The sequence below is a fragment of the Palaemon carinicauda genome, chromosome 35 (assembly GCF_036898095.1).
Source record: "Palaemon carinicauda isolate YSFRI2023 chromosome 35, ASM3689809v2, whole genome shotgun sequence".
In the NCBI taxonomy this organism is placed as follows: Eukaryota; Metazoa; Arthropoda; class Malacostraca; order Decapoda; family Palaemonidae; genus Palaemon; species Palaemon carinicauda.
Genome location: NC_090759.1, coordinates 14,020,794 through 14,048,293, shown reverse-complemented (window position 1 = coordinate 14,048,293; position 27,500 = coordinate 14,020,794). Strand labels below are relative to the sequence as shown.

At 37.6% G+C, this 27,500-nt stretch overlaps 2 protein-coding genes and 4 non-coding genes across 7 annotated transcripts in view; 3 read left to right on the top strand and 3 right to left on the bottom strand.

Annotated features, from left to right (window-relative positions):
* atl (atlastin GTPase) overlaps nt 1-27,500 on the top strand; it is a 440,834-nt gene that overhangs the window by 151,647 nt on the left and 261,687 nt on the right. The gene's annotated exons all lie outside the window — the stretch shown is intronic.
* On the bottom strand, nt 5,792-7,925 carry LOC137627392 (protein mono-ADP-ribosyltransferase PARP12-like). The gene is made up of 2 exons (XM_068358476.1): nt 7,037-7,925; nt 5,792-6,088 (listed from the first exon to the last, which is right to left on the bottom strand). The coding sequence occupies exons 1-2, from the start codon at nt 7,888-7,890 to the stop codon at nt 5,971-5,973; spliced, it is 972 nt and encodes a 323-aa protein (XP_068214577.1). The 5' UTR covers nt 7,891-7,925; the 3' UTR covers nt 5,792-5,970.
* Nucleotides 17,322-17,394, bottom strand: TRNAV-AAC (transfer RNA valine (anticodon AAC)). Its single transcript has one exon. It is a non-coding gene; the product is annotated as a tRNA-Val (tRNA).
* Nucleotides 17,827-17,899, top strand: TRNAV-AAC (transfer RNA valine (anticodon AAC)). The gene has a single exon. It is a non-coding gene; the product is annotated as a tRNA-Val (tRNA).
* Nucleotides 24,847-24,919, bottom strand: TRNAR-ACG (transfer RNA arginine (anticodon ACG)). Its single transcript has one exon. It is a non-coding gene; the product is annotated as a tRNA-Arg (tRNA).
* On the top strand, nt 25,277-25,349 carry TRNAR-ACG (transfer RNA arginine (anticodon ACG)). The gene has a single exon. It is a non-coding gene; the product is annotated as a tRNA-Arg (tRNA).

The following is a 27,500-nucleotide window of genomic DNA, read 5'->3' as shown; positions in this document are numbered from 1 at the left end:
GAACACTGACGTCGCTCAACAACTAAAGTACGATTAGGAATCTCGCGGGGGGGGGGGGGGGGGGGGGGGGTGAATCAGCCTGGGAGTGAGAAGGGATCTCAGCGCTACCCCCTGCCTTGAACTTGGCCACCAAGCGCCTCACTGTTCTCTCGTTCACGCCAGTATTCTTCACTATTTCCTTCGTTTGCAGACCTAAATTATGACAGGTTATCACTCTAACAATGTCATCGTGACTTGTACGGGGTCTAGACATCACTGGGGGGGGGGGGTGTTTGATAGACAAAAATGCCACGCGAACTCACAAAAGAACGATTGCAACTCGGTCCTCTCATCCTGACACTACCTCATTCCACAACTACAGGAAACACACTGACTAGCTTCCACCTACGCAGATATGTAGATGCCAACTTGTAAAAAAAGATGCCAATTAGTCAATTTGTCCCAGTCGATTTTTTCCCCGATAAACCCCATGCCTCCGATTTACGCAGAACGCTGTGTCCGCCCCACTACCCGGACAGACTGATCCGCGCTGACTGTATTTATATATATATATATATATATATATATATATATATATATATATATATATATTATATATATATAATTTATATATATAATATATATAATTATATAAATTATATATATATATAAATATATATATATATATATATATATATATATATATATATATATATATAAATTATATATATATATATATATATATATATATATATATATATATATATATATATATATATATAAAATTATATATAATATATATATATATATATATATAAAGCTGCATATATACGTAAATATACATAAAAAAATGCAGCCCTTTCTAGTCCACCGCAGGACAAAGCCCTCAGACATGTCTTTAATGTCTTGGGTTTGGCTGGTTTTCATTATCCTGCAGCCTAGTGTGAATTAATGATGGTGGGAGACTTTAAGGCCGATTCACACGAGCCGTTTTCTTTCCGGAAGGCTGGCCAGTGGCTAATCGCCGTCGAAATGTTGTACATTCACACGAGGCGTTCCGTATCCGTTTACTTGCGCGCTGTTTTCATTGTTTACTTAGATTCTGTCACGTGAGGACCGAGTAAATTACGGTAATTTTAACACTATAAGATGTTGGTTGATAACTGTTGATAAAATAAGTTATGCAACTTCATTATACTCTATGCACCATGCCAGAAATATTAAAATTATGATAAATTCGCCTATTTTATTTAATACCTCTCCAGTCATTTTCCATGTCTTTTCTTAATGTAAATTACTTCTATACATCTTGTTTGCCATGTCAACCATCTCATACCCTTGGAAAAGTTCAATCTACCTCTCATACTTGGTGTCAACAACAAGCTAACTCATTTCTAATTTCTATACTGTGAGGAAAAACTAACTAATTTCTATGACTCTATACTATGAGGAAAAGTCGGGGTTGTAAGCCACGAAACGAACGGGTACGATACAGGTCCTCGTTCATACAAAACATCGTCCACCCGTTGGTTGGGACGGGTGGCTAACGGCCATCAAACCGGCCGAGGTTTCTCGGAAAGAAAGCCGAGCCGACTCGGACGGCTGACGACCGAGTGCCGCCGTCAGCCTGACGGGTCGTGTGAACAGTTGCATTTGAATACACGCAAGAACGCTAGACTAGACCCCGCTAACCGACGGCGAGCCTGTCGGAAAGAAAACGGGTCGTGTGAATCGGCCTTAACGGAGATACAAATGTGTCCAAAAATTGCCTCACTGTCCAAAATTGCCTTGCCTCTAAGCTATTTTTTTTAATTGATGAAATATGGGAATTTCTAATTCTCAGATGATTATGAGACAAACCATTTTTACTGATGAGAGCTCCCTCTTTTGAAAACATGTTTAGTTTTTGGTCATAAATTATTAATATAGATTTTTTTTACAAAGGTTTCTAAAGAAGTGTCCAAAATTGCCCCACCCTTCTATATTCTACTAGATCCTTCTCTCTGGTTACGGTTCATTTTTCTTTTGCCTACGCACACACCGAATAGTCTGGCCTTTTCTTTACATATTTTCCTCTTTATTTATACATCTGACAACACTGGATTACAAAAAGTGTCATCATCTCTCAAGGGGTTAACTACTCCACTGTAATTGTTCAGTGGCCACTTTCCTCTTGGTAAGGGTAAAAGAGAGACTTTAGCTATGGTAAGCAACTCTTGTAGGAGAAGGACACTCCAAAATCAAACCATTGTTCTCTAGGTTTGGGTAGTGCCATAGTGTCTTGGATTAGAGTTCTCTTGCTAGGGGGTACACTCGGGCACACAATTCTATCCCGTTTCTCTTCCTCTTGTTTTGTTAAAGTTTTTTATAGTTTATATGGGAGATATTTGTTTTTATGTTACTCTTAAGATATATTTTTCCTTGTTTCCTTTCCTCACTGGGCTATTTTCCCTGTTGGAGCCCTTGCGGTTAGAGCATCCTGCTTTTCCAACTAGGGTTGCAGCATAGCAAGTAATAATACTAGTAATAATGTTTGATTTTATTCTATAAGTTTCAAGCAATCACATTGTCGTTTGCTTGCTAAAACTGGATTTTTTTGCCCTTCCACTCACTCCCCGTCCTTCGTTTTTTTAACCTGCTATCATTAAGAAGCCAAAACGATCAGTATAAATTTGAGGTGTAGAAATACCCACTCACTGTGTTGAAAAGGAGAACTTGACGATTATTGGTTCTCGGTTATTAGTCTCTGGGGAAAGTATGACAGATCATGAGACATATTCCTTTTCAGTTTCTAAGGAATGAATATTTGTGTATGGATTTAAAGTCATGAAAGGTTACTTGTGGACATTTTAGGAAATGTTGATTAGAGAGCTGTATGTTAATTTGTTTTGGACAGGTTTTTAAGTAGATTTTGTAATCTTTCCCACCATTATCCCTACATTAAGGGGTCGGTTGCCTGATACGCTCTCGCCAATGCTTTCCATCAAAGGCATCTTCTTCCACCAAACCTCTTGTAGTTTAACGTTGGGAAAATGTAAAATAAATAGTTAAAGAAAAACTATAGTAGAGTTGTTCGTTGGAATCAAAATTGACGAGAGACCAAATGGAGGGGAAAATTCAAGTGAAAGCTAAAACTTACTTCCCTTGTGACGGTAATACGAGAAAATTTGAAATAATGTATGAAAAAAAAAAACAGACTGGAATAGCAACAGCAGAAATTCATCTTAGGGTTTTCGAAATAAAATCGTTTTAAAGGAGGTTCCATTAAAGGCAGCGCAAAGGTTGAATTGATGTAAAATGTCATGCCAAAGTTCTTCGAGGAACATGCAAGAAGAATGATCCAAATAAAACCAATGGGGTTGACAGTTTCTATAAAAGATGTCTGAGTATTCTTATTTTATGCTAGAAAGGGTTAAAACATTAGATTTGATTAAGATGATAATTTTTGAAGTATTCCATATTACTTCTAGGGAAAGGAGCAGCTCTTAAGCCAATTATTCTCGTCATATTCCACTGGGTTCTTCGTTGCTCTCTCCGCAACACACGTGGGCACACTAACATGATGTGTAGGGGCAAAACGCTGCAAAATATAGAAAGTTCATTGTCATTAGTTACCTCCCACACAAACAGCACAGCTTGCATACTTTTCTCTCTAGCTCCCATAGTCCGGGCAACTTCTTTGATGGGTGATTCTAACTTCCTTAATTCTGTCACTGCTTCTAAATGTTCATAAATTTTTTTTACATCTAAACCTATGTTCTGTTGTATCATCCTCTCACTGCACAACACACACAAACCTATCCTTTTCATTCCTGTTTCTCTATTTTCCTTCAGTATATTCAACCTTGTCTTTATTACTATTACTGCTTCCTCAGTGTTTACGTTCACTTTCGTAATCTTTTCTGCCATTACTATTTAAAAACTCTAAGGTTAGTCATTTCTTCCTTCTTTTCTACTATTTTTCATTTAATTTTATTTGCCTCTTTATTTTTCATTTCCTGTTCTTGCTTTTTATACTTTTTTCCTCTTCAATTGTGATAACTTTATATATATATATATATATATATATATATATATATATATATATATATATATATATATATATATATATATCTCAAACCTTTTTCCCTGTATGGTTACCTTATTTGGTTTTCCTTAACCAATTGTTTATCATCTGCTGTTATGAAACTGCATCACCTTTTGTACTCTTCCATTTTCAACTGGTCATATTCTAGTTTCTGCTATTAACCTCCAATAAGGTGTGGTTGCAACATGTTCAGACATCTCTTTTTATAATTTTGTACTGTATAACTTCTTGAAGCTGAAATATATCATAATATTAGCCTTTTAGGGTTGTGGTGGCCGATATGGCTGACTGGATTGCCAGACTGGGGTTCGAGTCCCCCTCAATAGTTCCTTTGGTCGCTGCATCCTCACCATCCTTGTGAGCTAAGGATGGGGATTTTGGGGAACCTATAGGTCTATCTGCTGAGTTAACAGCAACCATTGCCTGGCCCTTCTTGGTCCTAGCTTCGGTAGAGAGGGGGCTTGGGCACTGATCACATGTACATGGTCAGTCTTTAGAGCATTGTCCTGCTTGATAAGATAATGTCATTGCCCCTTGCCTCTGCCATTCATGAGCGGCCTGTAAACCTTAAAACAATGCTGGGAAAGTGGTGCCGTCGGAGTTATGTTTTGAAGGTATTAGTAACTAGTTTTGTGAAAAGGGATATTTGAAGGAATTATGTAAAAGAAAATAGAGAATTTGGGCTAACAGAAGTTATGGAATAAGACCTTAGATTGCCAGCAGGATATTTTAGAGAGGTAACGTGGTACTTGCTATCGCTGGTAAATATGGTTAGATGAAGTGATATTGAAGTTATAAATAATTTTTATGCGTTCATAGCTTATCTAACAACTAAAGAATGAGGTTAGCAGTTGTTGTAACACTTAAGAATATCATTGTGTAAAGTATGAAGTTAGCAGTTGTTGTTTAAAGGCCGATCATGAATGTTATAAATACAACTGTTGAAGTTTAAAGGCCGCTCATGAATGGCAGAGGCAAGGGAAAGAGTGACATTGCCCTATCAGGCAGGACAATGTCATATGATCAGCGCCCAAGCTAGAACCAAGGAGTGTCACGCAATGGCTGCTGTTGACTCAGCAGATAGACCTATAGGTTCCCCCCAACCACTTTTCCTTAGCTCACAAGGGTCAACTATGTGGTAATTTTGTAATAATGTACATTCCTTAAAGGGAAGAGGCATCTGAGAGACTTAATATATTGTGCCTCAATCTGTTCTCTAAATTCCTATGGAGTAATTTTTTCTTAGATACACAAAATGTTTCAGAGCTTAATATAATCTGGGTAAATATCTTTCGCTTCTGAACAAATATACAGTTTTTATTTAGAATTTCAGAAATGGAGCAATTAGTTCATAACTTGTTGAATCTCCGAATTATGGAAATGATCGAAATCAGTATTTTTTTCTAGTCTTCTCATTTTCTAGACAATTTCCTTTACTGATATTTTCATCAATAAATTTTTAGGAAGTTGTGAAATGGAAGTTTTGTATGCAGAAGTCTTTTATCCGTGTAGTCTGATAGAAAAGTACTACTGAAGAGCTCGACTATTGTAGCGAGTGTTGTTTCTCAAGAAAAAAAAAAAAGACATCTATAAATGGATTACATAAGAAATTGGTCATTATTCAAAACATTATTTCTCTTAAAATGCTTATAAAATGTAGGAATGTGACGCCTCCAGTAACAGCAATAAAAGAAATATAAGAATACAATATGAGCAAAAGAAAAAAAAAATCCAGAAACGAATGGAATGGCAACAGCAGAAAAATTATATTACAATTTCCCGAAGTAAGTGCATATACGTATACTACCGTTTTACATCTCGATTATGTACTCCAGACAGTAATCTCTTTTGTCATTCTTCATATACCAGTTTGGTATGTATGCATTGTCAACTTCGGAGCAACACTAACCTGGGTGTGAATCGCCTTTCGACGTCCTTATCTTTCCAACAAGGACCTTGAAGACCAGAAGTCTATGGTCTTTTGCTGTGGGCGAGGGGCAGGATGTATGTTGAAACTCCGCACTGTTGGGGGGCAAGAAAATTCATCTATTAAGATTTCTAGAGTTGTACTGAAAAGTTAGGTGAATTATGTTTGTAGAAGTCAGGGAGGGATTGTGTATATATATATATATATATATATATATATATAAATATATATATATATATATATATATATATATATATATAATTTATTCATTTATTTAGGTAGTTAAAGTATTGAATTTAAAGCTCAAGATAGGAGACGACTGGCAAAATCTAACCAAGACCCTTTGCGTTAATAGGCGTAGATGATGATGATGATATATATATATATATATATATATATATATATATATATATATATATATATATATATATATTCCTATGAAAGTTAGTTTAACTGAATGTATGCAGTTTGCATTTTTTTTTTAACGAAAACATTGGCCATTTAAGATAGGAACTGAAGCGAATGGAACATTTAAAGTTCCAATGATTTAGTTTACCTTTGGCAATAAAGATATACAGTATTTCTAGTTAAACAAGGTAGATTAACCTTAATACATTTTTTTTAATTGGTATTAGATATAATACAAAACTCCAAGGGTTTATAACAAAGTCCTCTATCTTAAATATATATTTTTTTTGTAACCCATTCTTTCATTGTTCCATGACTGATATCTATATCCAAACATTCAGTAGAAAAAGCTATCCTTTGCGTGGTAAAACTAAGAATTGACTACATATTACAGAAGGGTAATAAAGAGAAATATTAACTTTTCTTTTCCGTAGCCATACTATTTTGTATGAAACTTCAACTAAAATAACTATGCAAAAGGAAAGAAAAAAAAGCTTATGCAATCAAATTGTGCAACAGATTAAAGAGCAACAATTGTTAAGAGTCCAACTACGTTGTTTTAAAATTAATGCTGGAAAATAAGCAAAATCTGAATCCTATTTAGAAATGAGCATCGGTGTAGTGTAGTTACTCACCTCCTAAAAAATACAAGACTGCGGTCACACAGTGATTTCACTTCTTTACACTGATGTTTCCATTTAAATTTATCTCTACAGATGTCCTCGACCAAATTTTTGTCTACCCATTGAAAGAGAGTGTGAATATTCAACATTTCATAAGTGCCGTTATTTGAAGAAACTTCGTCCAGTCTTTTATTGAATGCATTCCGGAGCCTTGGATTCTGGACTCTCTTGATGCTTATTATTTCTGGGGATACAATACTTTGGAACAAGTATTTCCTAACATGCCAGAATTCTCTACTTGCGACACTGAGTGTAACTTGGTTTCGGGTTCGTAAATGAATTTCACCAGACCTTGCGCACTCTGGCCGACGTCTTACTTTCATCTCCTCTTGTGTATTGCCGTTTTTCAACATCATCGGGGTAAAACTCAACTCAAAAATGCCATCTGCTATTGAAACCTCCATTGTATCCCGCTTCCCTGATTCATAGCATTTTTCTATATCATAAGAGGTCAAAGGCGAAACTACTTCAGCACAACCAAACTCTTCCCAAGACTGACCTTTGTTTTTGAAAAACCATACAAAATTGGTAGCATTCTCATCCACTGATTTAACAGTTGATGGTGTCGACAGTCTTCGAATTTTAAGATTTGTTCCTGGGCGGTTCAGTTCCAACATTGTCATGCTGTCAAATTCTGCCAGATACTTGCCTTTTCCTAAAAGACTTAGCATTTTTACACCAGTGAAACCCATTACTTCAGGGTTAATAGCTGCAATCTCTGCGTTATCTTCCCAAAGGTCCAGAAAGGACTGCTCAAGGGCTACTCTTTGAGCCCTTGGTAGATTATACCAAACACCATCATGCATGAATTGCCACTGCTACACAGCATTAGAGTGAAGCCTGCCACATCCGTTTCCTAATGCACACTTGTCCTCTATGGTGTTAGTGCAGATTTCTGGTTTTTCTACATCCCCTATAATATTCATTCATTCATTCATTCATTTCAGCCTTCAAAAGTCCTTTGTTGGATGTAGGCCTTCCCCAGGTTCCTCCACAGATTTCTATTGCAAGCTATTCTGTGCCACTGTTGCTTATGTTGGTCTAAGTCATCTCGCCAGCGGGTTTTTTGTCTTCCTCGGTTTCTTGTGTATCCTCGGGGTGTCCAGAAGGTTGTTCGTGATGGCCACCGGTTGTCTGTCATCCTGGCAATGTGCCCCGCCCAGTTCCATTTGAGCTTGCTAATGGTTTCAAGGATATCCATTACTTTAGTTTTTTTTTTGACGTATCCATTTAGCTGTTTTTCTATCCTTCCATATTAGATTTAGCATAATTCTCCCTATAATATGGTGAGACCAAATTGCGGGATACATCACATCATCGTTTTTTGGTCGTCGCCTAACTGAAAAGACTTTCTTCGTTTTCTTATAGGTCAACTCCATTTTGAAAAAGTCAAGTTTTGCCTTGAAATTAGAGACGTTAACAGTCATATATCTACTTTGATTCTACTGATACTGCTTTTCAATTTCGTGGGAAGTGGTCTCTGGCAGACCTGACTCCATTGTACTATCTGAGTGAGTGTCTATACACTGGCCAAACTCTACCCAGCTTTCATTTTCATGCCTAAACCACTTGAAATCACTGGAATACTTGTTTTTTAATTTTGCAGATGAAGGCGTAGAGAGCCTACGCAAATGAAAAAAGGCTTCACCATTAACCTGTGTTATTACCATTTGTTGGAAGTCAGCCCTCCAGTTATATTCTCCAAGGAGATCCATCAGTTCTTTACCATGCTGTCCTGATTTTGAAGGATCTAATGCTGGTATTACAACTTGTTCTTTATCCACAATCTGGAAAGACCTTTCTAAAAGGTCAGATTGTCTCTGTATAAGGTTGTACCATTCATTTTTATGAAGAATTTGCCACTGCCACCTTTTCTCAGCATGAAGGCTGCTGCAACCATCCCTGTCATCGGGGCACTGGAAGTTTAAAGACTCTATACAGATCTCAGGATTTTCTACATCTCCTTCAAAGTAGTAAGACCTCAAAGTACGTTTCCTTTGTAACAGTGCCGCATGTTTAATCTGAAAAGAGGAGTAAATAGTACATTGACCAAAATTCTTACAAAACGCATGCAATTTATTATATCGTGGAAACATGAGACACATTTAAGTCTACAGTAATGTAATTGTGTGGTCTACAGTTGACTCTTCTTGCTATTATTTAGTAATATACATTATGTTAAACCAAAATATACTCTGGGGCTAAACATCAAGAATCCATGACTAGAATTACACATTCAATATTATTCATTACGTACATATCTCTCATTGGCTTACTTAACCAACACGAGTATCTACCAATAGTTACTTTGCTAGTTAATGACTGACCTTGGAGGCTTGTTCCATAAGAATGTATGTTTATGTGAAGAATGATAATAATAATTGGGTGAAATCCCCATTTCTGCAAGTCTATTTGCTTTTAATTTATTATAGGTCATCCAATTTCCCTGAAGATTGTAATTCTTTTCCATGAGAACAAAAGAATTACAATGTAATTTTTAAAGAATATTGTCACATTTAAGGAAGTTATAATTTAAAAACTGAAAATGTACAAAAAATTCCTGACATCCAAGATAGGCTTGAAATTGTTATCCAAAAAAATACAGTTTGTTATCAAGTATTTTTTTTTCTTTCAAGTGATCACAGCAGTATTATTTTTGCTTTTAACTGAATTATGATAATTCATGTGTGTATTTTTATCAGGTGGTGGTGGGTGAGAGAGTGATCTAGGGTTAATATTACACCCTTTTAGTGTTCATTTCTGATAGGCTACCGCTTCTTTTCCCATGTAAGCCTGGTTGTTAATCATTATTTCATATGATTTCTTTATGTAACCTCGACAACAGTCTGACAAATGGTTAGTTCTGGGTGTCTTGAAGACTGTTCCTTGGGAGCATCCGTTGAGATACCGTACTACCGCTAGAAAGTTATGGGGTCCACTGACTGGCCAGACAGTACTGAATTGGATCCTTGTTTCTGGTTACGGTTCATTTTTCCTTTGCCTACCCATACACCGAATAGTCTAGCCTATTCTTTACAGATTCTCCTCAGTCCTCAGTCAACTTCTGCACTGTAATTGTTCAGTGGCCACCTTTCTCTTGTTACGGGTAGAAAAGACACTTTAGCTATGGTAAGCAACTCTTCTATGAGAAGGGCACTCCAAAATCAAACCATTGTTCTCTACTCTTGGGTAGTGCCATAGCCTCTGTACCATGGTCTTCCACTGTCTTGTGTTAGACACTATCTCATGGCCCATGTAATCTTGCACTCTCTCCTGCTCGAAGGACGGCACTGACACATGCTTGTGTCTTCCTCACTTTCCTCCCCCAAGTAGCCAGGTAACCCGGGGTAAGGGGGTACCGGCTTATTCAGATGCCACACTAAGTTATCCTCTCGGACTGGGCGCATATGCGAAAGGTGATACTCGCCTTTGGCCCCAGTTCGGATGTGTTGGATGACCGCCGTATCGGCTTTAATTTCTTTTACACGATACGGTCCAACATATGAGGCTTCCAGTTTATGCTTCCTCGGTTGCAAACTTTTAAGATAGATTCTGTCCCCTATCTGTATATCAGACGTTCGCGTTTGGAAACGCTGATGGTATTTCGTCTGATACTTCTCATTGGCCCTCAGCAAGTACTTTTGGGTTATCTGAAACACTCTCCGAGCCAAATTACACATCATCACCCGGTATTGTTCTGTATTGTATAATGGCAAGCTGTGGGGGTCCATGACAACGCTATACGGCAGCACAGGGTCCTGCGCAAAAAGTATAAAAAACGGGGTATCCCTGATAGAGCCATTATATGCCGTATTTAGGGTGAAATCCGCCCATGGCAACATTTCCACCCACTGGTTTGGGTTGTCCCCCACAAGATACTTAAAAATATTTGTCACCTCTCAGTTATGGGACTCGATGAGCCCATTTGCTGATGGCCGATAAGAGGCGATAGTGAAATGATCTGATCTGGGTTACCCCCTTGCACACTTCATTCACAAACTCTCTACCATTGTCACTTATCAATATACTTGGACATCTGTACCTTACTATGAAGGAGCACAACGCCTTCGCAACCGACACTGCGGTTTTGTCCACCATTGCATACGTGTGTGTGAAGCGTGTGAATGCATCTACAAACACAAACACGTACTTAAACTGCCCGTCACCGGGGGGAATGGACCCAGGACATCCATATGCACTCTATTAAACTTAACAGGCACTACTGACCAAGTTCTGGCCTTTGGGATCGCATGGTTGTGGTTCCGCATAGTGTTACACACATGGCACTTATTAATAAACCTAACAATGTCTTTCTTCATCCCTAACCAAAAAAATTACTCTCTGGCCCTTCTCAGGGACCTCTCTATACCTACATGTCCTGCGTAAGGACTTACATGAATTACATGGATTGCTTTCTCTATCAAAGAGGAAGGAAGAACAACGCGAGATCGGATATCTCCCGGTCTCTTCTCATATTTATAAAATAGAATATCGTTTTCGATGAAGAACACATCCCTTCGCATGCGCAAGAAATCCGGGAGCTTGCTACTCGCATCTCTCGCACACTTCTTGACCTGTTTGATCCAAGTTTCGGATTTTTGTCCAGTAACAAGCTCACCCACACCAGCCACACAAATCAACCACACGCTCATTCAGGGGGCATTCTCTCTTGAGTTCCCCCCGCGGAACTCCCAGCATTCACATTCTCCGGACAGCCCTCGTCCTCTCTCTCTCTCTCTCTCTCTCTCTCTCGCACTGGAGTTGTCAAGATCTTCCCGTTTATTATGCGCTTCTCCCACAGGTGTATTTGAACCTGAACTCCCCTGTTGTTTTTCCTTTCACCTTACAGACCTAGTTGTTACTGCCGCTATGGCGGTCCTGGAGAGAGCGTCTGCTACTTTATTTGACTTCCCCGAAATATGCTCGAAATTCATATCAAACTCTAACAACCGCTCAATCCACCGAGCTTGCCGAGTATTTAACTCCCCTTTTTTTAACAAGTCCCGTAACGGCCGATGATTTATTTATTTTAATTTTTTGCCCAAGCAAAAAGTAGCGGTGTCTCTCAAGCATCCATAGAATTGCCAATGCCTCTCTATCGAAGGTACTGTATCTAACTTCTGGTCCCTTTAAAGCTCGTGAAGTGAAACAAATAGGCCTCTCATTCCCTTCATCATCAACTTGAGAAATGACTCTGCTGATCGCGATCTGACTCGTGTCGGTCGTTACCAAAAACGGCCGGTCGAACCTTGGATAAGCCAACAGTTCGTCGCTCGTGAGTGCATTCTTTAATGTCTGAAAAGCAGCTTTTTCTCTTATTCCCTACTGAAATTCGGGCCGCTTCCTCAATGAATCTAGTGGTCGTGCTATGTGACCGAAGTTCTGTATAAACTTATGGTAATAGCCAGCGAGCCCGAGAAAACTGGCTACTTCCTTTGCGTTTTTTGGCTCTGGAAATTCCCTGATTGCAGCTACTTTATCGGCACAAGGCCTTAGGCCTTCGGGTGTTACTATGTGCCCTAAAAATTCTACTTGTTGAAAAAATTTACATTTGTCTAAATTGATCTTCATCCCCTGACGTCTCAAGGCTTCTAACACTTGTATAAGATTTTTTTCATACTCATCTACCGTAGTCCCAATTACAATTATATCATCCAAGTAGACAAAAACACTATGTCCTAATAATGAAGCTAATACAGACATCATCATCACGTGAAAAATGGGCAGGAGCATTCTTCAATCCGAAAGGGAAATAATTATACTCAAACAAATGATCATTTGCTATAAAGGCCGTTTTTTCTTTACTTTCGTCATTTGAGGGAATTTGGTGATACCCAGACTTTAAATCTAACGTAGAAAAAACCTGCTTTCCCTGACTTTAAGTTACAGTTCCTCGATAGAGGGCAAAGGGTATGCGTTATCCTTGGTAACAGCATTTATCCTCCCATAATCTACGCATAACCGAAAAGAACCATCCTTCTTACGAACCATCACAATTGGAGAGAGCCAGAGGGACTCGCTTTCTCGAATCGTACCTCGCTCTTTTAATTTATTAATTTCTCTTTCAATTGCCTCTACATGACAGACGGGAGTCCTATAAGGTTTGGAACGAATTGGGGGGTGACTGCCAGTCTCGATGTTAAATGGAAACTTAGTAATTCTCCCTGGGGGTTCATTTCCAACTGCAATTACGTCCACAAAATTCCCTACAATATCTCCTACTCTCTTATAATAATTAATTGGGTCGCTCCAACTGCAGTTTGACGGAGCTTTCTCAGCCTGTCCCCACCGGGACCTTGACCATGGAAAGACAAGGTCGCCAGTGTCCGTTCGGCTGTCACAAACGAACATAACTCAAAGTCGCAGACTGACTCAGTGCCTAAGTGGAACCACTGGGTACTCACATTTATAAAGGGGATTTCGACCTTTCCTTCGGTAATGGTGGTGACTCCTGGAGACATGAAATCCTGCCACTTTTGATGTGGTTTTACATACACTAGGTCACCTTCGCGCATTTCCGGTGCGGGTGCCACTGATAGTGGGTAGAGGGTGGAGGGGTTTATTGATTCACCGCCCCTGCTATCCCCTTAGCAGTAAGGGCGACCCTAACTTGGAGGCCGAGTTTCCCCCATAACAAGTATCTCTCTCTTCTCCTGGTCCCACTTTCCACCTCACTTCTAGCCCCTCCCCATCGGGGCCCCGTATTGTCACTTGCTTCTCCTTGATGAAATCGATTCCCAGGATAATGGGAATATCCCCTATATTTAATGTCGGGATGACATAGAAGGCATGGGTCACTTCTCGACCTTGAAGGTTGAATCGTTGTCCGACAATATGTCGGGTCATCAGTTTGTGACCACCAGCCGTGTTCAACACCAGGCACTCCTTCGACGTTTGGATGGCATCCGTCGCCAAATGTTCCTCCGTAAGGGATACGCTGGCCCTGGAATCCAGCAGAGCGCGTTGCACACACGATCCCAGCTCTACTCTAAGGACGGGGAGCACATTCCTACTCGCATGTGTGGGAGTGGCGGTGAGAGGCGGCTGCTCTACCTCCAGAACCCCCTCAGGCACTCCCGGGGAAGCCGCGCTCGCTGACCAGGGGGTATCCCTTACTGCTGGCTGGGGCACTGACTGGTCTCCCCCGACGTTGGGCCGGGGCGTATCGACTGACTCCTTGGCACTTCTGTCCCCAGTCCTGGCGGTTCTGACGGACGGCCCGAAGGACCCTTGGTCCCCGTCCCGTGTCTTCTTCCCCTTCCTCTTGTTGGTGCAGGGGAAACGTGATCTCTCGAGCCGACGCGGTTTTTTTGGACAGCTGTTCAGTTGGTGGTCTGTGGCATGGCATCCAAAACACCGCCGCTGATCGTCGGGGGGGGCATACAGCCTGGAGGTGCCCCCTCCTACCACATTTCCAACATCTGCCAGTCACCACGCTCCTACCTCTCTGACCTCTTCCTCTTCGAGTCCCTCTGCCATACGCACCCCATTCTTTAGAGGTTTTCGACGATGGTTAGGTGCCGTGCTGCCTTGAAGGTTGGGCCGCTGCCATGACGGGTGGGGAGAGAGCGTTCATCCCTCCCCCTGCCTGTCTGTGTCATTTTTTGTCTAGCATCATCTGCGCGGTAGGGATGGTAGCTTCCAAGGGTTGCTTAGACCCGAGCAGGAGTACGGCTACATTCTCAGGAAGAGCCTCCATTATCATCCTTCGGCAGAAATCATCTTTGTCCTCCGGTGTCCTCTCAGTGTCGGGTGCCATGCTGTTGTAATCTTCAGTTATGCCGTCGATGTAGTGGGCGATGCTCTCTCCCACCTGCAAGTCTGAGCTATAAATCACCCACCATCTTCGTTTTTCTCCTTTAGTAAGAGCGAAGCGTTTCAGGAGTGCCTTCTAGAATGTCTTCCAATTCGTGCGGTCAGTCTCCATTCCTTGTAACCGGGTGGCGGCGGCTCCGGTCATCTTTTGCATGGTTTGGGCAATCCGCGTAACGTCAGACCAACCAGGGGTGGCCTCTTCGATGCTTGCCAAGAAGGATTCGATCGACAAGAACCCCTCTACCGACCGTATATTATCAAATTCAGGAACCTGTCCTATTAACACGGGGAGTTTATCTATCACTTCCACTGTTTTGGTCACATCCGTCACGGGGGTGTCCATGGCGCTTCCCGACTGAGTTGAGATTGTAATGTCACTTCCATTGTTCTGATCTTTCTGCATGTATCTACGTAATTCCGCTAGTTCGTGCATGAGTGCTTGTATGTATACCGGTGCGCCCGTTTCCGAATTCTCTCCACCGAGTACCGTGTCTACAATAGCTACGGGATTCGTTTCTCCCCTCTCTCCGTCATCGCCACTCGACGTTGAACTTCTCGAGTTAACCATTATCACTATTATCCTTTGTTTCCCTTTTTCAAAAATCCCATGTCGGCTAAAATCACTTAGCACAGACGTTAATCTGAAATAACCCCACACCTGACACCATTTAATATGTCCCGATCTGGGTCGTATTGGGGTTCAATCAATTTAGGAAAACACGAATAGAGGGGGATTTCATGCACAAATAATAGCCGAGTTGATAATTTTACACAGACTGTATTCTCTTAAGTTTACAAGGGCGCCCATAATTATGATTACGTTACGTTACAAAGAAAAAGCCCTCAGAAAGATGGTACTCGGTTTGGCACCCAGGTTGGCACCTGCCATTCCTCTCGTGACACACTCGCTAGGCCTACGAAACTAGACTGTCTCCTATGGGCTGTTTCCCAGCACCCATAGAGGGGCATCGCGATGCCTGATCAATGATTGGTTGTTTTGACCCGAAAGTCTCATAACAACCAATCGGGGGAGGGTTTGGTGACACCAAGCCCAAGCTAACCTGTACCCGTCATTTTTGTAGTGCCAGCCAAACCACAGCGTAACCGTCCTTCCTCTAACAAAGAGGAAAAAATCTACACTTATTCCGACCAGTAACGGCCACCTTGAATGTGATCAGTTCATATATATATATATATATATATATATATATATATATATATATATATATATATATATATAAATGTGTGTGTGTGTGCTTTGTGTATTTGTGGTGAATACTCGAGAGACAAATGATACCACAGTATGAAATATGGCAACTCGATTTGTAATATTTTAAAGAGTTCGCTGAGGTTGGACCAAGCTCCGCCCATTTCCTTGAATGTAGTAAGAAGACCAACTCTTTCTTTGTTTTGTCATGGTAACACCATAGACCTCTGACGAACGATTCCCCTTGAGTGTCGGCGGACTTTTGAATCTAAGTATACATACATATATATGCGTAAAAATCACAGGAAAACGTGATGTTCAGATGCAGAAGAACCACAGGGAAAATGAAAATACGAAATATACGCTTAAGTCCTAACTAGTTTCGTGATACTTCTTCAGAGGACTGATTTATTAAGAGAGGTTTCTTTACATTTTATAGGGAAAGCAAACGTACGAACATACATATAGAGATTAAGGGAGTGTTATTGTTCTCTTAATCTCTATATGTATGTTCGTACGTTTGCTTTCCCTATAAAATGTAAAGAAACCTCTCTCAATAAATCAGTCCTCTGAAGAAGTATCACGAAACTAGTCAGGACTTAACCGTATATTTCGTATTTTCATTTTCCCTGTGGTTCTTCTGCATACATATATATATATATATATATATATATATATATATATATATATACATACATATATATACATACATATATATGTATATATATACGTATGTTTATTTATACACACACACATATATATATATACTGTATTTATATTATATATATATACATATATATATACATATATATATACATATATATATTTATATTTATATTTATATTTATATTTATATATTATATTTATATATATAAATATATATATACATATATATATATATATATATATATATATATATATATATATATATATATATATATATGGTCCATCTCCTTCCAGAAGTTATTTGTGTGAGAAAAATTGATTAAAACTCCACTTGACATAAACGGGGAGGGAAGGGTATTTGTGTAACAAAACGATTCCGGTTAGTGATAAAATACCACTCAAAGAACTGGCTGGTTAACACTTTGAAGCCCACCCCTTTCAGTAAGAGTTGGAGCTGGAGCTGGAGCTGGTTGGTAAAGATGTGAAAGAAAAGCTTTAATTCGCATAAAGACTGAAGACATGGTTTCGAAAAATAAAAGCAAAAACTTCTGTGCTCACCAGGGCTCGAACCTGGGACCTTCTGTGTGTTAGACAGATGTGATAACCACTACACCATGAGCACATGCCTTGAAGGAAGTTACTTTTCGAAATTAGCCCAATGGAGATTGTTTATTTTCCAGGAAATTGTTTTAAGTAAAAGTTTGGGTATTTAGGAACGCCTTGATCTATGACTGTTACCGAAAATTGAATGACTCCCAATTATGTTTCGATCATCACTATATAAAAATGTCAATGACTAACACCATTAAAAAAAGCAAAATATATTTCTTTGAAGACAAAATCACTGCAGTGTATGGCAAAGACAGACTTTTACTTGTCAGTGAACAGCATTCATTTGAAATATGATTACCCTTTAATAACAAGGGTTTGGTAATGCCACAATCTAATGACTATTGTATAAAGATACCATTTCTTAGAATTAAAATTCCAAGTGCTTTCTCAAATTCGTACAGTACAGTTACTCTAGTTCTACAGCAACAATGTGAAGGAGTACGTGCTCATGGTGTAGTGGTTATCACATCTGTCTAACACACAGAAGGTCCCAGGTTCGAGCCCTGGTGAGCACAGAAGAGTTTTGTGTACATTGCACGTAATTCGAATGGTTATTTTTAATGGATTCCGAAGAGCTAAGAAAACCGAAGACGTTGGAAGGAATTTCATCTAATTCAGCTCCAGTATGAATCATTATTGAGTGTTATCATTTCATCTAAGTAAATATTTTATTCAGCCATAACCTATTTTATTGTAATGGAAATAAGATTGAAAATATTTACGGTATCGTAGTCTATATACCCTAAATCCTCCTTTTTCTAATTTTGAAATATTCTACTCTATGTTTTAATGGGTAATGTTACAGCAATACCATGGAGCTCAATAGAAATCATTCAAAATTCCGATGACACAATTAGAACTGTAATGAAAATCAAACTTGTAGCTATCGTTGTATCCCCCAAACTTCAAAATTCATAATTGTATATAAAATAAACATTCCGGGGACAGGTCTTCCTTTGAGACCTAAATCTATGCACGAAATATTTCTTCTCTCAAACATATTTAAAGAAATGTCTCATTTTCCTGTTGCTAATGATCTCTGAAATGCGAAAACGACAGTGCACTAATGTACTCTAAAACGCTAACATTGCAATGTGAATTTATACCAAGCTAACTTACTCTAAAATATGACGTTAATCACGTTAACTTACTACAAAATAGAATTCTTATTACGTTAACTTACTCTAAAATATGACTTTTATCACATTAACTTACACCAAAATTTGATTTTTATCACATTAACTTACTCCAAATTATAACTTGTCACATTAACTTACTCTGAAATATAACTTATTGCGTTGATCTACTCTGAAATATGACTTTTTCCCGTTAATTTACTCTAAAATATGACTTTTATCACATTAACTTACACCAAAATTTGATTTTTGTAACGTAAACCTACTCCAAAATATGATTTTTTAACATTATCTTACTCCAAAATATGAGTTTAGCCACGTTAACTTACTCTAAAATATGACTTTTATAATGTTAACGTACTCTAAAATATGACTTTTATCACCTTAATTTACTCTAGGACTTTTATCACGTTAACTTACTCCAAAATATGACTTATATCACGTTAACTTACTCTAAAATGTGACTTTTATCACGTTAACTTCGTCTAAAATATTACTTTTATCACGTTAACTTACTCAAAAATATGATTTTTGCCACTTTAAGTTACTCCAAAGTATGACTTATCACGTAAAATTACTCTAAAATATGACTTCTGTTAAGTTAACTTGCTCCAAAATAGTACTTATCACGTTAACTTACTCTAAAATATGACTTTTATCACTTTAACTTTTTCTAAAATATGACTTTAACCACGTAGACTTACATCAAAATATAAATTTGGTCACGTTAACTTACTCCAAAATATGAAATCACGTTAGCTTACTCTAAAATATGACTTTTATCACGTAAATTCACTTCAAAATATGATTTTTGTCACGTTAACTTACTCCAAAATATAACTATTGTCACGTTAAATTACTTCATAACATGATTTTTATCATGTTAACTTATTTCAAAGTATGACTTTTGTCACGTTAACTTACTCCAAAATAAAACTTTTGTCACGTTAACTTACTAAAAAAATATGATTTTTATCACATTAACCTACGCCTAAATATAACTTATAACTTCAACATACTACAAAAATGTGATTTTTATTATGTTTACTTAATCCAAAATTGGTTTTTGTCGCTTTAGCTTGCTCTAAAATTTGACTTATCACGTTAACTTACTCCTAAATATTACTTGTCACGTTAACTTACTTTTAAATATGACTTTTATCACGTTAACTTACTACAAAATATGTTTTATATCACGTTAACTTACTCCAAAATATTACTTTTATCAAGTTAACCTATTCCAATATATGATTTTTATCACGTTAATTTACTCCAAAGTATCACTTTCCTTACGTTAACTTACTCTAAAATATGATTTATCATGTAAACGTACTCTAAAATATGACTTTTATCTTGCTAACTTACCCTTAGATGACTTTTGTCACGATAACATACTCTGAAATGTGACATTTGTATCTCACTAACATACTTTAAAATGTGACATATTTGTATCACGCTAACATACTCAGAAATGAAACATTTGTATCACGCTAACATATTCAGAAATGTTTCATTTTTATCCCAATAACCTGCTCTGAAATGTGACAGGTGTATCATGCTAACATACTCAGAAATGTGACATTTTTTTCAGTAACAAACTCTGAAATGGGACATTTGTATCACGCTAACATATTGTGAAATGAGACATTTTTATCTCTAACATACTCTACAAATGTGATATTTGTATCACACTAACATACTCTGAAATGTGACGTTTGTATCACGCTAACATACTCTGAAATGTGACATTTGTATCACACTCACGTACTCTGAAATGTGACATTTGTATCACACTCACGTACTCTGAAATGTGACATTTGTATCACACTCACGTACTCTGAAATGTGACATTTGTATCACACTCACGTACTCTGAAATGTGACATTTATATCACACTCACGTACTCTGAAATGTGACATTTGTATCACACTCACGTACTCTGAAAAGGAACATTTTTATCACACTAACATAATGTAAAATGTGATATTTATACAACACTAACATACTTTGATGAAATTGGGCATTTGTATCACACAAACATACTCCGAAATGTGACATTTGTATCACCAACATAATCTGAAATATGACATTTGTGCCACACTAACAACACTGAAATGTGACATTTGTATAATACTAACATACTTTGAAATGTGACATTTGTATCACGTCAACATACTCAGAAATGGGTGATTTGTATCACATCTACATACTCTGAAATGTGACATTTGCATCACATTAACATACTTAAAAATGTGACATTTGCATCACTCTAACATAGTCTGAAAAGTGTCATTTGTATCACACTTACATACTCTGAAATGTGGCATATGTATAACACTCATATACTCTGAAATATGATATATGTATCACTAACACTCTTTAATGTGACATTTGTATCACTAACACTCTTTAATGTGACATTTGTATCACTAACTTACTTTGAAATGTGACATTTGTATAATAATAACACACTGAAATGTGACATGTGTATCACACAAACATACTCTGAAATGTGACATATGTATCACACTCACGTACTATGAAATGTGACATTTATATCACACTAACATACTCTGAAATGTGACATTTGTATAATACTAACAGTCTGAAATGGGACATTTGTATCACACTAGCATACTCTGAAATATGACATTTATATCACACTAACATACTTAGAAATGTGACATTTGTATCATACTAACATATTCTGAAACATGACATTTGTATAACACTAATATTTTCTGAAATGTGACATTTGTATCACTTTAACATAATCTGAAATGTGACATTTGTATCACACTAACATACTCTGAAATGTGATATTTGTATCACATTAACATACTGAGAAAAGTAAAATTTTTATCACTAACATACTCTGAAATATGACATTTGTATCACACTAACATACTCAGAAATGTGACATCTGTAGCATGATAACATACTCTGAAATGAGATATTTGTATTTCACAAAAATACTCCGAAATATGACATTTGTATGGTGTTTATGTAATCGTAAATGTGACGTTTGGTGGCAATGTGCTCTGAAATGAGAATTTTGTATTGCAGTAAGGTACTATGAAATGGGACATTTATAAGTTGTTTATGCATTGAGAAATGTTACGTTTGTGTGGTACTAATTTACACTGAAAATTTATTGCACGGTTTAATATACTCTAAAATGTGACATTTGTTTTATTGCAATTTAGAACTTTTGAAGAAATGTGGTAATTTTATCAGTGCTAATATACTCTGAAATGTAACATTAGCACGTAAGTGTGCTCTGAAATGTGACATCAGAAAGTTAGTGTGCCATGAAATACAACATCAGCACGGTACTGTGCTCTGGAATCTGTGACATGAGCATCTTAGTGTGTTCTGCAGTGTGACAGAATGTTAGTGTGCTCCGAAAGGTGACACCGGCACATTATTGTGCTCCGAATTGTGACACCAGCACATTACACATTATTGTGCTCCGAAATGTGACATCTGCATGTTGGTTGGTGTGTTCTGAAATATGACATCAGCATAGTGGGTTCTCAAATGTGTCACCAACTTATTATTGTGCTAGGAAATGTAACATCAGCTTATAACTGTTGTGTGCTCTGAAATGTGACATCGGCATATTGGTTGTGACCTATGAAATATGACATCAGCATATTACTGTAGTGTGCTCAGAAATGTGACATCAGCATATTGGCTGTGAGCTCTGAAATGTGACATCATATTACTGTAGTGTACTCAGAAATGTGACATCAGCATGTTGGTTATGTGTTCTGAAACTTAATACCATTATATTAGTGTGCTCTGAAATGTTATGCCATCATGTTGGTTGTGTGCTCTATAATAGGACATCAGCATGTTGGTTGTGCACTCTGAAATGTAATACCAGTATATCAGTGTGCTCTGAAATGTGACATCAACATGTTGGTTGTGTGCTCAGAAATTTCAGATCAGCATGTTGGTTGTGTGCTCTGAATCTTGATACCAGTATATCAGTGTGATCTGAAATATGATGCCAGCATGTTGGTTATGTGCTCAGAAATGTGACAGCATGTTGGTTGTGAGCTCTGAAATGTGTCATCGGCATGTTACCGTAGTGTGCTCAGAAATGTGACATCAGCATGTTGGTTGTAAGCTCTGAATTGTGACATCAGCATGTTGGTTGTAAGCTCTGAAATGTGTCATCGGCATGTTACCGTAGTGTGCTCAGAAATGTGACATCAGCATGTTGGTTGTAAGCTCTGAAATGGGACATCAGCATGTTGGTTGTAAGCTCTGAAATGTGACATCAGCATGTTGGTTGTAAGCTCTGAAATGGGACATCAGCATGTTGGTTGTAAGCTCTGAAATGGGACATCAGCATGTTGGTTGTAAGCTCTGAAATGTGACATCAGCATGTTGGTTGTAAGTTCTGAAATGGGACATCAGCATGTTGGTTGTAAGCTCTGAAATGTGACATCAGCATGTTGGTTGTAAGCTCTGAAATGGGACATCAGCATGTTGGTTGTAAGCTCTGAAATGGGACATCAGCATGTTGGTTGTAAGCTCTGAAATGGGACATCAGCATGTTGGTTGTAAGCTCTGAAATGTGACATCAGCATGTTGGTTGTAAGCTCTGAAATGGGACATCAGCATGTTGGTTGTAAGCTCTGAAATGGGACATCAGCATATTACTGTAGTGTGCTCAGAAATATGATATCAGCATGCTGGTTGTGTGCTCTGAAATGTGATACCAGTATATCAATGTGCTCTGAAACTTGATCACAGTATATCAGTGTGCTATGAAATGTGATGTCAGCCTGTTGGTTTTGTGCTCAGAAATGTGACATCAGCATGTCGATTATGCGCTCTGAAATGTGATACCAGTATATCAGTGTTCCCTGAAATGTGACAACATGTTGGTTGTGTGCTCAGAAATGTGACATCAGCATGTTGGTTGTGTGCTCAGAATTATATCATCATGTTGGCTGTGTGATCAGAAATGTGCCATCAGAGTGTTGGTTATGTGCTCTGAAACTTGATGCCAGTATATCGGTGTGTTCTGAAATGTGACGCCAGCATGTTGGTTGTGTGCTCTGAAATGTTACTCCAGTATGTTGGTTGTGTGCTTAGAAATGTGACATCGGCATGTTGGTTATGTGCTCTGAAACTTGATACCAGTATATCAGTGTGCTCTGAAATGTGACTCCAGCATGATGGTTGTGTGCTCAGAAATGTGACATCAGCATATTGGTAGTGTGCTCTGAAATTTTACTCCAGTATGTTGGTTATGTGCTTAGAAATGTGACATCTGCATGTTGGTTGTGTGCTCAGAAATGTGACATCGGCATGTTGGTTGTGTACTCAGAAATGTGACATCGGCATGTTGGTTATGTGCTCTGAAACTTGATGCCAGTATTTCAGTGTGCTCTGAAACTTGATGCCAGTATATCAGTGTGCTCTGAAATGTGACTCCAGCATGATGGTTGTGTGCTCAGAAATGTGACATCAGCATGTTGGTTGTGTGCTCAGAAATGTGACATCAGCATGTTGGTTGTGTGATCTGAATTGTGACATCAGCATGTTGGTTTGTGCTCAGAAATGGTACTTCAGCATGTTGATCGTGTGCCCTGAAATGTGACACCACCATATTAGATTGTTAGGAAATGGAGGCATCGGCATATTATTGTGCTCTAAAATGTGACATCAGCACATTGGTGTGCTCTGAAAGGTAACATAAGCACATTAGTGTGCTCTGAAAGATAACAGCTCAGTGTGCTCTGAAAGATAATATAAGTTCAGTGTGCTCTGAAAGGTAACATCAGCATATTAGTATGCTCTGAAATGTGATAGCATGTTGGTTGGTGTGCTCTGAAGTGTGACATCAACATATTAATTTGCTTTGAAATGTACTTCAGGATATTAGTGTGCCTTGAAATGTGACATTTGCATGTTTATGTGCTCCAAAGTGTGAGATAATCATACTTTCCCCTTAAATGTGACATCAGCATGGTACTTTGCTCTGAAATGTGTCCTCAAAGCCTGTTAGGGTGTTCAGAATACAGGAAGTGTGACAACAGCATATTTGTTTACATTGAAATTTTACATCAGCACATGTATGCTCTGAAATGTGACATCAGCATGTTGGTATGCTCTTGAATGTAACAATAGTATATAATTGTGCTCTGAAATGTGACCTCAAAGCATGTTAAGGTATTTAAGATCCATATTTGCTTACTTTGAAATGTTGCATCAGCACATGTATGCACTGAAATGTGACGGTTGTGAACGTTCAATTTCTGGAAAATCTATAATGTCGCAAGCAAGTTTGAAGAAAAAAGATTTGCCGACCTTGCCAGGATTCGAACCTGGAATCTTCTGATCCGTAGTCAGACGCGTTATCCGTTGCGCCACAAGGCCGTTGGTGACAGTGGAGAGACGAGTATCCAATTTGTATTTCATTATTTGTTTTATTTTCCGTTCCTGTATTCATTGAAAATTTGTATGCATATAATATAAATATCAATGAAGGTATTCACTTTCTTTTCAAGTAAGCATATCCTTATTTTACCTACGCAATGATATATGTATTATACAGTATAGACGTTGCAAGAGAAAATGTTGAGGCAGGACTATCTTATGAAGTCGAAGTATTTTATCTATAATGTTATTTAAGAACAATTTTTACGTCCTGTTTACTTTCTTATTTGTGTTGAACGAATGTTATAATCGTTTACGTAGCTCTTGTCAAAATTGAAAACGTATCATAACTATAACGGCCTTGTGGCGCAACGGATAACGCGTCTGACTACGGATCAGAAGATTCCAGGTTCGAATCCTGGCAAGGTCGGTGTTAGCTTTTTTCTTCGCGTTGTTTGTTGGGGAGACATTCTCGGTACGTTTCATATCTTATTATTATAGACTTTGTTTGTTTCTGTTCCTTCTTAAGCAATTATTGAATACTCTATGAGACGTGAATAATTCATTTTCAATTTTAAATACAACAATTATGCAAAGGAACATGAAAATACAACAAAATCAGCTAATTATTACGTATAACATTTTAAATTAAACTATTAAAAAGGATGGGAAGATTAAATACAACGAGGTCCAGGTGTTTTGATATTTACAGACTAAAAATTTCATATACATTCATACAAATGCATATTATATATAGACAAGTACTCGCACGCAAAGGGTAAATATTACTAACCATTGAAGTTTATAAGTTTTGTGTTCGTGTGGATTTTTTTTTTTTTCGTTTTCGTGTAAGTAACCTCGCCGAGCGTCTGCTGTTTTTCTAGCAATTTTTCTTGTAAGTATAATTGTGTGATTTTGTAACAGTTCACTCTAATACATTGTGTTCTGATTCTTTGACAAATAAAAAAAAAAGGTTCGCTAGTTCTAACGTTCAATAAATGATAATCTTAATATTTTTTCCCTAGACTGATATCAGTTTAATCATCAAAAGATATTGATTTTCTAAAAACAGTTTTCAAATCTGAGATGAAACTTCATAAGGTCAAAATTTTTGTATTCTTTTCTATTGAACAGGTTGACATAAGTATCATTTCATAATTCATATATATCTGATCCATTTTAACGTTGTTACTGATCTTAAAACATTTTATATTTTTTTTTCATTACTTATATATAGTTTATATGCTATAACCTTATTCATTTTCCTCACTGTGCTATTTTCCTAGTAGCCCATGGGTTGGTATCATTGCTTTTCCATCTAATGGTGTTGGCTAGTAATAATAATAATGGTGGTAATATTAGCTACTGTGATCAAGCACTACTACATACCCTTCGGTTTGCTTATGGGAACTTCAAATCATGTTTCACCATTAGAAGTGAATGATAAGTGGTGATAACTAGGCCCATTTGAGTACAATCATATTCCTTTTAAATTAATTGATGGTAAAGCGTCAGAAATTATTTATAGCCCGAACACAGAAATTTAATGAATCAATGTTACTTGAGTAGGCCTACTCTATACTATTTCCACGAAGAATAGCTTGAATATCATTCTGAACCATGTTGTGTCTATGTGTTGCAAGAAACCGATTGAAAGATGGATTATTGTTGCATTCTCCACATTTCTTATACGCGAAATATACCTATTACAGTAAACTAAAATTTAGGTCCTGCAGTGCGTAAAGTTCCCTTGTGTGATAGGACGAGAAAAACAGACCTTAAAGTAAATTAAGTCAGTAATTTTGCTAAAGAATATTTCAATAGGGTATTGACTTTATTTTAAATTCCATTGAAAATTTTTGCTTCACAACTGCCCAGTAAATTAAAAACCAAAATAATCAAGCTACGAATGCAAACTACAAAACCTTGAAAGCCAGTTCATCGATTGGGAATTAAAAGAAAACTCCCGCCTGAGAGTTTTAGCGGCTTTATGTAGTTCCTAACTTTCCTTAGAAAAATTTGTAACTATAGTCCATTTCTTTTATCGAGGCAGATTTGCACCGACTCGCAGCGGTGCCCTTTTAGTTCGGAAAAATTTCCTGATCGCTGATTGGTTAATTATCTGCTTACACTCGAGAGCAGCACGACACTTGGGCGTCGTTAACGAAGAGCAACTGAAGTGACTCTTTTATCAACAAAGTACCTGTGGGAAATTCCCAAAATTTTAGTATTAACATTTTTGCTTTAAAATTTTCGTGACGTGATTTAAGGGGTATTTATTGTCTGCGCATGTTATAATTATAAAGGATATATAAGGAATCTAAGTTTTCCCATATTTCCATTAAATTGTTACTGTCTCGAAAAAAAAAAAATCCGTATTAAGCCGGGAGGGTAAAGTTATCAAAATAGTTAAGTAAGCTTTATGAAATCAGGTCCGGGTTATCTTCATATTATCTAGCTTCCTTGATCTTAACATTTCTGCTTCTTAATCTTCCATGCAGAACTAAATTAATTTTTCATGGTTCTTATCAAATTGAGTTTGTCGAAAAGTTGCGTTGTCTCAGGGTGTATAATACTATTC